General features: G+C 34.6%; 1 protein-coding gene across 1 annotated transcript in view; it reads left to right on the forward strand.

Moving 5' to 3' along the window:
- ARAP2 (ArfGAP with RhoGAP domain, ankyrin repeat and PH domain 2) overlaps window positions 1–13,953 on the forward strand; it is a 133,144-nt gene that overhangs the window by 5,645 nt on the left and 113,546 nt on the right. The window contains exons 2-5 of the mRNA XM_012724030.1: window positions 1,921–1,979; window positions 3,034–3,110; window positions 3,809–3,900; window positions 5,328–5,678. Coding sequence (XP_012579484.1) covers window positions 1,921–1,979; window positions 3,034–3,110; window positions 3,809–3,900; window positions 5,328–5,678 — 579 coding nt within the window. The remainder of the gene's footprint in view (window positions 1–1,920; window positions 1,980–3,033; window positions 3,111–3,808; window positions 3,901–5,327; window positions 5,679–13,953) is intronic.

Consider the following 13,953-nt stretch of genomic DNA (forward strand, 5'->3'; position numbering starts at 1 on the left):
CCTGACCCGCCCGCTGCTCCCCTCAGCAGTGTACTTCGTCAATCTGTCTGTTCTGCTCCCCGCTCTGTCTCTGGTGAAGCTTCTCACCGCCCCTGAGCCTCTGGCCTGTACCCCAGTTCTGTATGCACAAATAAATAAATCTTTAAAAAAGTTTACACTTTTAAAATATATTTGAACAGTGACTTATGCTAGTTGATTAAGCAGTTTCCAGATGATGACATTGGCAAGTCTTTCGGTAGATTTAGTACTGGGTTTTGGTATTTTTGACCATCATATGTAGTGGCATATTTAGTATTACATTTTGTTTGCTGATATTTAAGAGTATGGCCCATATTTCATACATCAGCCGAAGAAATAGCTATGTTTGCTGAATTACTTTTAAAGAAATTTGTGCTATTTGTATAGTGAACTCTACCTGTATAAGTTTGTGGATTTCAAATGATGTGTAACCCATAAAATTAGAACCTCAATCATGAGGCAGAGAAGTTCCTTCACCTTACAGTACTTAGTGCCCTTTTACACACCATCTTTTTCTCACTCCTCTAGAGAACCATGTGGTAGAATACAACTCTGTGCATGGCTTCTTATCCTCAGCACGATGGTTTTGATATGCATTCATATTATATTTAGCGTTATTTTTTTTAGTAGCTTGTTTTTGTTTATTTTTTTTTTAAAGCAGCATAGTGTTCACTTGCCTCTATGTTGTCATCTGTTTATCACTCACCTGTTGGCATACATTTGGTTTATGGTTTTGATTGCTGAAAATAAAACTCCTGTAAAAAAACACCAAAAAAGGCCTTTCAATAAAAACATGAAAAGGGACATATTCTCTCCTGTTTTCTAAAATAATTTCTGTAGAATTGGTATAAATTTTTCCTTAAATGATTGCTAGCATTAAGCTGTGAAATATGTGGACTTGACACTTTGTGGTTAGTAATTGTTAAATTCAGTTTCTCAAATGGGGATATTAAGATTTTCTATTTTTCTTGTGTCACATTGATAATTTTTTCTCAAGGAATTTGTTATTTTTTTCTAGCTTGTTGAATTTGTTGCCATAAATTTTCTTAATAATCTGTAATTATCCTTTTATTTGTAGATTTATAGTAATGTTCTTGTTTTAATTCTTTAGATAGGTAATTTGCATTTTCTGTTTCATTTCCCTTCTCTGAGATTTGTCTTTTTTATTGATCTTTAAAAAGAACCAGCTTGTGATTACAATTACTTAAAATTTTATTTACATTCTATTTTTTTGTTTGTTTGTTTTTTTTATTCCTAGCTTGTGGCTCCTTGAGTAGGTATAGGTCTAAATGAAATTAAGGACACTGTCTTGATACTTACGGCAAAGCAAATGGAAGTCTTCTGCGATGTAGTAATAAGAACTCACTACCTCATTTCTGCAGTGTTTTCTTCTGATTGCTGTTACTTTGAATTCTAAACAACTGCCTGTAATGCATCTCTCTCCCCCAAGGTTGTAAGATCTTTGAGAATAGATCTTGTATATTTTCATATTATGTTCATAAAGTCAGACAAAATTTTGACTTAGTATTTTAAAACTAATATCAAAAAACCTACATAAGCACTGAAATCTAGTTAGAAATGTGTTTCTCTTGGGGATATGGCGAAGCTAGCAGTTTTAAAATTACTTTATGTGCAAAACAGCATTGGTATTCACTTGAACACTTATTGGACACATATGTCTATTTACTTTTGTGAATTACAAATGTACAAAGCAGGCACCTATAAAATCAAATGATATCATTTCTTTTAAGATTATCTGGAACAACATTCTTGTGGAATTTTGCTATTCACTTAATATTCAAATTACGTATTCATATTATTGTTTCTATCCCAAATGATCTCTATATTCATCCTTTACTCAAAATAACATCAGTTTTAACTTATCTTTTTTTTGGCTTTAAGTTATTTTCGTGAAAGAAGACTTGGTGCTACCTCCACTGGCAAATCGGTGACCCAGCGAAGTGAGTGTCAGCCTTTAAAACCTATGTAAATTACTAAGCACTCATTTGATGATCTTATTGTGTTAATGTCATAATCAAGAAGGCAGTCCACCTGCAGAATAGAGAATAATGGGACTAGAACTGTCTGCCAGGCTTCATACTATTTCAGAGGCTTTTAATGGTGAGTGAATGAAAGACAGTAATCTAGACTCACACTCCTGGAAATTTGCACATGCTAATGTAAAAAGACTTTGGCTTCATTTGTCACTAAAGGCATTTAGTAAAATTAAGTGGTTTCTGACAGTCTGAGCTGCAGGACATAGATTTATGTGAAGTAACTTTGCCATGGTAACAGGAAAGGACTGACTTGTTACTCTGGTAAATGCATCTTTGATAATCTTTTCAAAAATTCTGCTTAGAGAAGTTCAGGAAAATTCTTGTTGACTGTAAGATGACAAACACTTGGCTACTGAGCTTTTAAATATCTTTACCACACCAGAAAATGCAAATAGTGGGAATTATTTCTATAGATCAGTTCAATTCAAGGATGATAGAAATTCTTTTGAAATAATTTACAGGTATGTTAGATACTGATTTTAGGGAGATAAGTGGATTCTGGTATTTTGAGTAATATCACTTCTAATTGTTGTGTTGGTGAACTTCTAGTACTTGTTTGTTGAGAATTAGGTTAGAATTTATTTTTCTGCCATCCTTGCTTTCCATTATTTAGGAATTAACACCATCACTGGCACCATCGTAATTTCCATTACATGTGGGAAATGTGAGTGTGGATCTTAGAACTTAGAAAGAAAACACACACACACACACACACACACACAATGCCATGCTTGGAGAAATAGTGAGTAACATGTTCTGGTTGTGAAGTAAGGGATATATACAGTGAAGACTTGGGAGAGTTGATTTGTGGATAAGAATTATGAACATAATTTAAGCACAGTGAATAGAGCTTACTTGTTGCTATAAAATAAACACATGCTTTAGGAATTTTTTTGCATTGTTTTACATTATTCTCATCTTTCCATTCTCATTCCTGTAATCCCCCTCCCCACCAAAGATCCAAATGAGGAGAATTCATCTTCCATTTTACCTTATGGAGAGACATTTCTCTTCCAGAAGCTAGAAAATTCCAAGGTTAGTCTCATAGTCTTTTAATTTTTCCATATTTAATTCTTTGCTCTCCTTCCTAAGTCTGTCTCTTCATTTTCCTGAAGCTGTTTAAAGATTGCATTACACTGAAAATAAAATTTCCAGTCAGTATCAGTTTATCCAGTAAAAATCAAGGTAAAGTTAGGACTTTTTTTAACATATGTCATAAAAACATATTTAGCTTGATACTGGAATACAGGAGAGTGGGTTTTAAAATATGCCACAAGGTACGGTTACTTTTAAAAAATAATAAAATAAACCACTAAACCCCCCCAAACTCCATGGGTTTTATTTTGTCTCATAGCCAAATGTAGAGTTAAGATTATTTATATATCCTAATTACTTGTTTTATCACTCAGTATTTTTAGTATTTCTGCTCTTTTGCCATTTTAATTTTTGATCTTGATAAAGTGAAATTGAAATTTAGAAAGTCAGAATGTAGGATTAAATGAATTTTGCTCTTGGTTGGCATCTTAATTGATGTGATGAACTATTAGAGATTTAAATAAAATACTGAAAAAGACATTAAGGGCTTCTCTTGAATATATTCTTCCTAATTAAATGTTTTAATGAAAATTGATGTAAGAAATTAGACATTTATTTAATAAAGATAAACCAAGATGTCACGGATTTTTGTAAAATATTGCTGTACTAAAAGTATATATATATATATATGTTAACAGAAGAAATCTCTAAGAGATGTGTATTGTAGTCACGAAGAAACTCTTAAAGGAGAAGCAACTGCTGAGAGGAACACTTTTTTGGTCAAATCAAGGTAATGAGGTTTTGGATGAGCGTTCTACTTTTGAATGGGCTGTTACTTAATGTTGACTTCTTGCTCCTGGTTTTAAGAAAATGGTTTACACAAGTAAGTTCAAATCTTTTGTTCTGTTTTGATAATGGTACTCATTTTAATATCTGAGTTTAGTATTTTAGTATTCGTATGTATGTAGTGACACTCTGTAGCAGATTATTTTGTCTTTTCTTCATTGAAACTACTTTCCTTGTCCCAGAGTGACAAATATGTGGTGTTTATGATTTCACTTAAAAGATGGTTGTTATGAAGTAGAAAGGGACAGTGTAAAATGTCACTGTGTGAGGTGAAGAATTTTTTGTGAATACAATGCATCCTTTTAATAGGGAGTTCAGCATTAACAAATGACAGTTACCTGGTGTTTAGATCACACAGATGATTTAATAGTTTGTAAGATATCAACTTTAATTTTTTCTCAGCTTTATTGGCTTACTTGACTTACTGAATTGTTGAGGTTCATTTTGTTTTCAGTTTATTCACCATTTCCCAAGGTAGGTGATCTTGTCGATTTCTTTAAATTGACTATAAGTAATTCTCTCTAGTAAGGACTTGTTATGGGCCTACTATGATATAAAACTTGGAAGAGGCCAGGCTAAATCATCATTTAGAACATGATTTTTAGAACACTGTCTTCAGAAGAATGTAATCTGACTCTTAGGAATATCTGTCATTGATTAACAAAAGCTTTTTTGTTATGAGTTTATTATATACAAATGTCAAGTAAATCCATTTTGTCATTCTTCAGATGTATAGGAATATGCTTTTGTTACTACAAATGCAGCCAAATAAAAATTGTAGGTTACACAGCTTTTATCTTCAGCTTTTATCTTTTATTTTTCATTTTCTAGTTAGCAGTCAGCACAGTTGTTTTCTTCATTAGCATTGCAAAATAACACTAAAGCTCTCAGCAGTCAAACTCCCTGCTATATTATATTAAGATAGAAAATAAGGTCTAGAAGTCAATCAGAGGAGCCAAGTGAAGGGGCATCCGGGTGGCAGTGAGATCTCCAAATTGGTGGCTTAGTGATGTTTATGATGTGCCCTAGACACTGGAGGTTGGGCTTGTCACTGAATGATGCTGTTGAACATGATTACATTGTGCTGCAAAGAATGGTACCCAGCTCTCCCCCAAATAAAAAGATCATAGTGAATTACATATAAGGAAAGGATGTTGTTTCCAGTGGTGTGCAAATGTGTCTTAGAGATAACAAGAGATTTATTTAGCTATCCTAGAAGATTTTAAAAATATGTTGAAGGGGTTAGTTTGTATTAACTTACATTTCATTTTTTTCTCTTAAAATTTTGTGATTGCTTGTTTATAAATTAGAAAAAAAAATGACCTAAATCACATACAGTATTTTGAAATAACTCCAATCTTTTCCATTTAGCATATATGATAATAGGAAGGAGAAAATAAATGAAGACAAAGTGGAAGATATTTGGATACCTCGTGAGGACAAAAATAATATCCCTGTTGATTCTGCTTCAGAATCAGAATATTCAACAGTGGAAGAATGCTTTCAGAGCTTAAGAAGAAAAAATTCAAAGGCATCTAAATCTAGGACTCAAAAAGCATTGTCTTTGGACCCTGTTATTAGGCATAGTTATCCGTTAAGCTCAACAAGTGGAAATGCTGATTCATCAGGTTCCTCAAATGCGATATCTCCCTATGCCTGTTTTTATGGATCGTCTGTAAAGAAAGTTAAATCGGGATGGCTAGACAAACTCTCCCCTCAGGGGTATGTATGTAGTCATATTTTTCGTAAGTAGTTTATTTAAAAAAATATTTAACTGTATCCATTTCTAAGCTTGCTGCAGTTGTTGCTTAGCTTCTCCCTAACCACACTTGCATACAGATACAGTCTTTAGGGTCTTCTGGATGATTCTGCAAGTGTTACTTGTTTGTCATTTGGAAGGATTCGTGCATGGTGTTATTATTGCAGGTTTATTAGCATAGCAAATTAAAACTGAAAATGTTGACTTCAAGTCTAGATTCTTAACTATTTATAACATTGCTTCTGAATTCACTACCATGTGTCTCAGTTTGTAGTAAAGAAAAGTAGCACAGACTGAGTTACTATTACTCATCCACTCTGTTAGATTTGTGCTCATATAGTGATGTGTTTGGGAGTACAAATCTTGCAGTTAGGGGAACGCATACCATTGTGACATTTGGGGCTTCATTGTTAGGTTTTAATTGCTCATGCCCTACAGAGTGTCAGTCTCTTGAATACTATACATTCAAAACAGATTTATCATTTCAGATATTTACAAAAAACTTTCTGTCCCTAAGTATTCATAGTATTGACACACCTTTGGTGTGGAATTACTTTCTAGTATCCTGATTTTTGGATGTCTTTTTTGAAATATTTAATTGAAATGTTTCATCTGAAGTAGTGAAATTACTTTGAGGTGAAACCTCTCATTAAGTGGTTGCTATATGCTGATTTTCTCTACTATTCCCCTAACTTGTGCATCATTTCTAGAAAACCTTAGTTTGACTTTGCATAAAGCTTAGTATCAAAAGAAAAAATTTACCAGAAGCATCACTAAATGGACTAGTGGGAGCAAAAATTGCATTACTTAAGCAAGCAAAAACAAAATCACCTTATGAGTAGCATTCTAGAGTTGAAACTTACAGGGTAGCATCCTTTAGAAGATTAGAGTTGAATAAACCAAAGCTGAGCCTTCATAGTATCACTGATTTTGTCTTCTTTGGTTATATTACAAAGTTGCAAACTGTGTCTGCTTTTCATCAGTTACCAGTTTTATCGGTAAATGCAAAGGTATTTTGCAACACTCAGATTGACGGAACTGCTACATGAAACAGTGAGCTTGAATGTTCTCAAATCTTTCCTCTCTGTACACTTGGCTTAGAGAGGTCCTAGTTTTCTTTCAACATCTCAGCAGACACTGGGTGCAGAACTCCCAGCAGCTGTGGTTTCCTGTCTTATCTCTAGTGGTACCTCAGTCTTTCCAAGGTTGGTGTGTACATGCTTCCGTCACACTCCGAAACTTTCACATCGCTGACCACCTCTGGACAGTGACATTTCTCCTCTTTCTCACAGCTCTGATTTTCCATTCTTTCTATTCTGAACTTATGTAAGCTCAGAATAAGTTTTCTGGATTCATATTTTTTTCTGTTTTAAGTGAAATAATTGAATTTGTGGTTTAAAAATCCCACCCCCCGAATATCAGGATGAATAGAGATAGGAAAGAAAATAAAAGACCTTATCATATCACATAGAAATTTGAAAAAGAGAGACTTGAAAAAAAATACGTAATTGGCCAAAGGAGAATGAATTTATTTGGTCAAAAGTTGATTCCATATTTTTCCTTTTCCTAATCATGCTACTAGGCTATTGACTGTTTAAGATTCCTGGTAATTAGATAAAGGGATGCCTACCCATTCCTTAGGCAGAGGTAGCAGCTTTAACTCTTGGTCACATGTCTCCTTGAGGGATGTCATTCTGAATCTATAGAGGAGATATAGCAAGCTTTTCCTGTAAAATGTAAGATTTTATTCTTTACAGCCATAGGATCTCTGCTGAAGGTCAGTAACTCAACAGTTGTAGTATGGAAATAGCCATAGATCCTATGTAATTCAAGGAATGGAACTGCATTTCAAGAAAACATAAAAACAGACACTGGGTTAGATTTCTCCTGTGGGCCAGAGAGGCATAAAATAGACGTTTGGTAGGTCTTGTATTACATCTTCCATCTCCCTTGGGCTCCAAGTAGAACATTATGACTTAATAGATCATAGTGATCATAGGGAAATGGCTTCCTATTATTCCATCAAATATGGAAGTAATAAAAAAACAGGAGCCCTTTAGGGGACATTTGTACTTTTCTTTCTGCCTGAATGTTCCCATGCAGAGCAACACCAGGCCTCACATCTTGACACCTCCAGTTCTACTCTAATGTCTCATTTGCATTGTGGCCAGAACACGTTATCACACTCTTCCTCATCATTCCCTTAATTACTGTACTTCTCTCTGCAGGGGTCATGCTCGAAATGATTTATTTATTTCATAGTCTCTTCTGGAGGCAGTAATCTGCATTGGCTAACATTGCCTGGAAGATGCACTTGATATTTATTGTTAAACGAATAAACAAAAAGCTAGTAGTAGACATTGTTTTTTTTCAATTTTATTCTAAGACAACCTGTATCTAAAAAGTGTTTGGAGAATTTTGTAATAAAAGCAACTAGAACCACCTAATTATTAGCTGAATATCTGCTTTTGTCCACTCATAGTGCTTTATAAGTAATAGAATATGGACTTTCACTTTTCCTTTTAAACAAATATAAACACTCAGTTACGCTTCTCTGAATAGTGCTTGAAATGAAACTGTTCTCAGTCAGTGATATTAAATAAAAAAAGTCAAATTCATAATCTGAGTTTACTCCAGTTGATTGTCTATTTGCTTTTGGAATGGAGATGCGAGTTCTGAATCAATGCACTATATATGAAAATATTTTTAGAATTAAAATATTCATATTTAGAAGGAAAATAATTATATCATGCAACTACATAAATGCTGATGCACTGCCTGTTGAGCTGACAGTGTGAAAGATTATTTAAATATTCAAGCAATTTAATTAGAATATAGACTGAGACTTTTGGCTTTAAAATAACTTGACAAAATGTTGAATTTGAGATTGTCACCAGATGGACAAAGTTAATAAATAGCACTTGTTTAAAAAAAAAAAAAGAATGCACTGGCATTTGAGGATTAATAAAAACAAACAAACAAACAAAACCAAGTCTCTCCCTTCCCTTACTGAAATGAAAAAACTTCAGGCCTTAGTTAATCTGTGTAGATGCAAATGGAAAGACTGTATATAATTCCTAAATAACTCAAAGGAGGAACCTTGAAAGTTGCTTTAAAGAAAAGTGAACAGCTGAATGTGCTGTACCTTTCTAGGAGATGCAAAGTCAAAATATCCAAGAATACCTGCAACGAGGAGCCCTTTTGACTTTTTTTTAAAAAAAAAATTATCTGTGCATACAGAACTGGGGTACAGGCCAGAGGTGCAGGGGCTGGTGAGAGGCTTCTCCCAAGACAGAGTGGGAAGTAGAACAGGCAGAGGGAGAGGATTCACCAGAGACAGAGTGGGAAGCAGAACAGGCAGACTAACGAAGTACACTGCTGAGGGGAGCAGTGGGCGGGTCAGGAGAGGTCTGCCACGCCATGTGGGTCACCTGTGGGGACAGGGATCAAACTCATGCAGAAGTGGCTTAGCTTCTTAGTGCTGTGTTGTATGAGGACTCCCTTTTGACTCTTTTAATTTGTTGTTTTCTAAATGTATTTGTGTCTGCAGCTTAATGTACTGCGCCTACTTGCAAAAAAACTGTGATATACCTAGAGGAATTCATATTTTACTTCACAAGATGTTTTAGAACTTTTAGAACTTTATTTCTTACTAAGCTAAACTCCTCTTTAAAAAAAAATAGTTTTGAGCCATGGAGAGGCATTGTATGGCAGTATGAGGCCTAGGACAGAAGAAACTGAATTCGTGAGGCTAACTCAGCGACTTAAGTATATATAAAACACTTAAGAATTTATGAAGGAGTACAAAGATAAGCAAGCTGTGTTTCTTCTTTTTTTTCTTTGTCTTCCATTAAGGGTAGGAAAAATACACAAATAAAACTAAAAGGCAAAATGTAATAATTGGTGCATAAAGGTTCACAGAATATGGAATCATGCAGGACTGAGAAAAAATTTTTAAGGATTTTCTAAGAAGACAAGTAGCAGTCATTGCATTTTTGCAATATGGATAAGATTTTAACTGATGTTTTTAAGTGAAATACCTCTCTGGCTAGATAGAGTGAAATAGCACTGACATACATAGCAGCAGCTGAATGTCCTGACATCTATAAGAGGGACTGCAAGGGTGTCTTGGAGTTTGTTTGTGAAGATGGCTTGAGTGTCAAAGGGGAGAAGCTGCCAGTGAATTGTGTGTTCAGGTTTACAGAGAAGTGAGGGGGAAAACCAATGGTTAGATACCAGCCACAGGGCAGATCATTTGAAGGACAGTCCCCTGTGACTTGTGGGAGCTCAGGGATTATCCTGCCTGCGCTTATGTCAGTCATGGGTTTTTCAGTCAGTGCCTAGACTTCCCCAGCTGCTTTAGTGGAGTAATTCCCACCGGCACAGTGTGTGAGTACCTACACGTGGGTGGTTTTTCTGTGAAAAGCACTGACAGTAGATTGACCAAAGTCTGTCTGACCCTGGTACTTGTGTCTGTCACCTTGTCCAATAAGTTGAATCCTAAATGGTGGATATAAAGTGTCCTTTTATACTGGCAAATGAGTTGAAATCTATTACTTCAGTTGTTAAAAATGAGGAAATGGGGCCCTCCCTAGTGGTACAGTGGGTTAAAGCACAGCACTAAGAAGCTAAAGCCACTTAAGCATGAGTTCAATCCCCAGCCCCAGAGGTGACCCACATGGCATGACAGACCTCTCCTGACATACCCGCTGTTCCTCTTAGCAGTGTACTTCATCAGTCAGCCTGTTCTGCTCCCTACTCTGTTTCTGGTGAATCTTCTCACTGCCCCTGCACCTCTGACCTGTACCCCAGTTCTGTATGCATAAATAAATAAATCTTTGGAAAAAGAAAAATGAGGAAATGCATTTGGAGTAGAAATCTTATAATAATGATAACAGTTCTTTACTTTTTCTCTGAACTGTTTCATTGCTAATACCACATCCTTTGAAAGCATTACACTTAGACTGTGAATAATTAGATACATAGAAAATAGACATAATTAGACAAAGAAGAATCTGCACATTTGGTAACTGTAGCATGAAAATATTGAGTCTAGTAAGGTTAAGATAGAGAGTAAGATAAAATATGCCTATAGTTAATTTAGAATTATGTAAACAAGGCTTGTGAATTGGGAGTAGGATGTTGTTGATACCTCTTTTGTAAGTTATTGTTTAAATGAGTAGGTCTGCAGTGATAGAATCACCACGTTTAATAACAGCCAGCCTTATGTGTCTGTTGACATAATGCCTATTTCCAGTTGTATGATTTTCTAAGCATGATATTTGGTTGCCTTTATCCCCTTCAGTTAGTAATGTGGTTAGCAGGTTTATTCAGTTTTGGAATTTTTTAAGCTACAAAATATAATCTTTAAACATAAACCCAGCTGGCACTAAGGAAAGCAATTAAGCAGGAGTGCCTCTTCTGAATCCTTCATAAATAGAGACTTAATTGTTTGCATATACACAGTTGTTTAAAGTAAGGTTTTTTTTTTTTTTTTTTTTTAGGATGCATTTTGAGACACAAAAACTGACACCAGGTGGTGAGGCTGTGTTTATGAAAGCAGTTGAAACTTTACACCACCTGCCCTAGCAGAGCTCAAGGGAAAGGTTTACAGAAATCCGTTCAATAATACTACACAAGCCTTATAAATTATTTCTTAAAAAGCTTCTTAAAGGAATGGTTCCCTTCAGAACCCTTAAAAAGAAAATAGGATAAAGTTGAAGATAATATGTTTCTTGTCTGCTTTACTTTTTTTTCCTGAAGGAATTCCCAAGCACTTTGTAATATTGAATTCACCTATAAAATGTGTCAAGGTCAAATGTTATCAGTGCCCAAGAGTATGGCCAAGGTGCTTAGCTCTAAAATATATAGTAGTGGATTTTGCGTAATGGTTACGGCCCAGGCAGGGAGACCAGACCTCCTGTGCTTTTCTCCCAGATCTGTTCTTGGTTGTGTGACTTGGCTGAATGATCTGCTCTGTCAGGGTCTCCTTCCCTCATCTCTAAAACAGCAATCATATTATTATTGTCTCGTACAGCTGTTTTGAGGATTAAAAGAATTTATATTTGGATAAGTCTTGCATCCAAGCTCAGAAAAAAATCACTCTATAAATGTTTACTATTTTTATTACAAGAATATTGTGCCAGAAAAGTTCTTTATTGACTGAGCTTTTAAAATTTCAGTGTAGTGATTGCTTATTTCAGATCTAACTTGTGTCATGCAATAGTATGAACATAGCTTGGTTGACTTAGTCTTTTGGATACTGCCTATTCTTTTTAACAGTTACTAGATTTAAGTTAAGAGAAAGACATGACTTAGAGAAAACTTTTGAAATACTTTAGAAAGCTCTGACTGTGTGTGGTAGATTAATTTTATATAGTTTTACCTATTTAATAGATTTTTATAAATATACAAGAGAAATATACAACTCGTACACAGCAAAAGATAATTTAAACACTGTGCATTCACCAATATTAAGTTGTTGTACATTGAATTTAGAAACACAGTCCTTCACAAATTCTCCTTTTTAAAATTTGTTGAAATCTTGATAAACTTACGGGGTTTACTAATATTAAATCCAAGCTCCATATTCTAGAAAAAGGAATAATATTGTGAGAAATCATCTAAGCACTTACCTGTAATTAACTAGTTACTTTATCAGTAATATCTCCAATATCCATATTGAAGATCATTTGCGGAAAGTAGCTAAGTAAATATTGACCTATTTAATGAGCAAAGTAGATTAAACAACACCGATATTTTTGTTTAAAGATTTCATTTACTTTTGTATAGAAAAACTGGGGTGTAGGCCAGAGTTGTGGGGATGTGTGGTGAGAGCATTCATCAGAGACAGAGTGGGGAACAGAGCAGGCAGATTTCCTGAAATATTCTGCTGAAGGGAGCAGTGGGTGAGACAGGAGAGGTCTGCTATGCCATATATGGGAATTAAACTCAGGGCAGGAACTGTAGTCAGCCTTTTCACAGTGAAAGTTTGAGACTTAACCTCTAGGTCACCAGGGAAGCCCAGCAACATAGATATTGATTTAGTTTTACAAATGTTGATTGATTTGTATTTTTAAGTAGGAGCATATGAAATGCATACATTTAATTCCATTTTTTACTTTTATTTTTTTGAATTATGACATAATTGACTTTATAACATTGATTTACTTTCAAGTGTACAAAATGATGACTTGATATTTGTTTACATTGTGAATTTTTTGTTAACATCTATCATATAGAGAGTTGCAATTTTTGGTTATAACTTTCAAGCTGCTACTCTTAGCAACTTTTAAATATGCAGTAAAGTATTACTGAATACATATCGAATGCATTAATTATAAAAAAGGTATATTTTGAAACTGTTTAAATGTACTTTTATATTATAATGATATTAGTGAATTCCAAGTTTTCTATATAAAGTAATTTTTCTTTAAAGTAGTGTTGCAAGAATTTAAAAGTTTTGATCCTTAGTATTTGAGAAAAACAATGAAATTAAGGTAAAGTGTTTTCATATTAATTTTTTCTATATAAATAATACAAATTTGAATAAGCATTTTTCAGAAATACATTCATTTTTACATTCACTAAATATTTATTAAGCACACTTCACGTACTAGGAACTATAGAAGTTGCTAGTTTTACATTGATAAAAATGGCTTCTGCACTCAAATATTTCAATATAAGTGTGGAATGTACATGAAGCAAAACAAATACATAATTAGAAAATCTAAGTGTCAAGTAAGTCAAGAAATTGAGCACTGCACACAGGGAGCCTGAAAAATCTATATTGTATTCAGGAATGACAACTCTGAATGACTTTCAAGTTGAAATCTCATGGAGAAGGAAGTAGCCAGGTCAAACGCAGCCAGAAAGTATTCTAAACACAACAAATGGCATTTGGAAAAACCAACAGGCCATAAAAAGTCAAGAACAGGGAGGCAATCTGAGGAAAGGGTAGTGTACACAGATTAGATACTTGCAAATTTCTGGGACAATTGGCTGAATGACACAGAAGTTTTTTTTTTTTTTTTTTTGTAAAGATTTATTTATGCAACAAGAACTTGGGTACAAACCAGAGATGCCAGAGGTGAGATGACTCAAACCAGAGATAGGGTGGGGAGCAGAACAGGTAGACTGACTGAAATACATTGCAGAGGGGAGCACTGGGTGGGTCAGGAGTGGTCTGCCACACCATGTGGGTCATCTCCCTGGCTGGGGATTGAACTCATGCAGTGG

The sequence above is a fragment of the Condylura cristata genome, unplaced genomic scaffold (assembly GCF_000260355.1).
Source record: "Condylura cristata isolate star-nosed mole 26May11 unplaced genomic scaffold, ConCri1.0 scaffold00012, whole genome shotgun sequence".
NCBI lineage: Eukaryota > Metazoa > Chordata > Mammalia > Eulipotyphla > Talpidae > Condylura > Condylura cristata.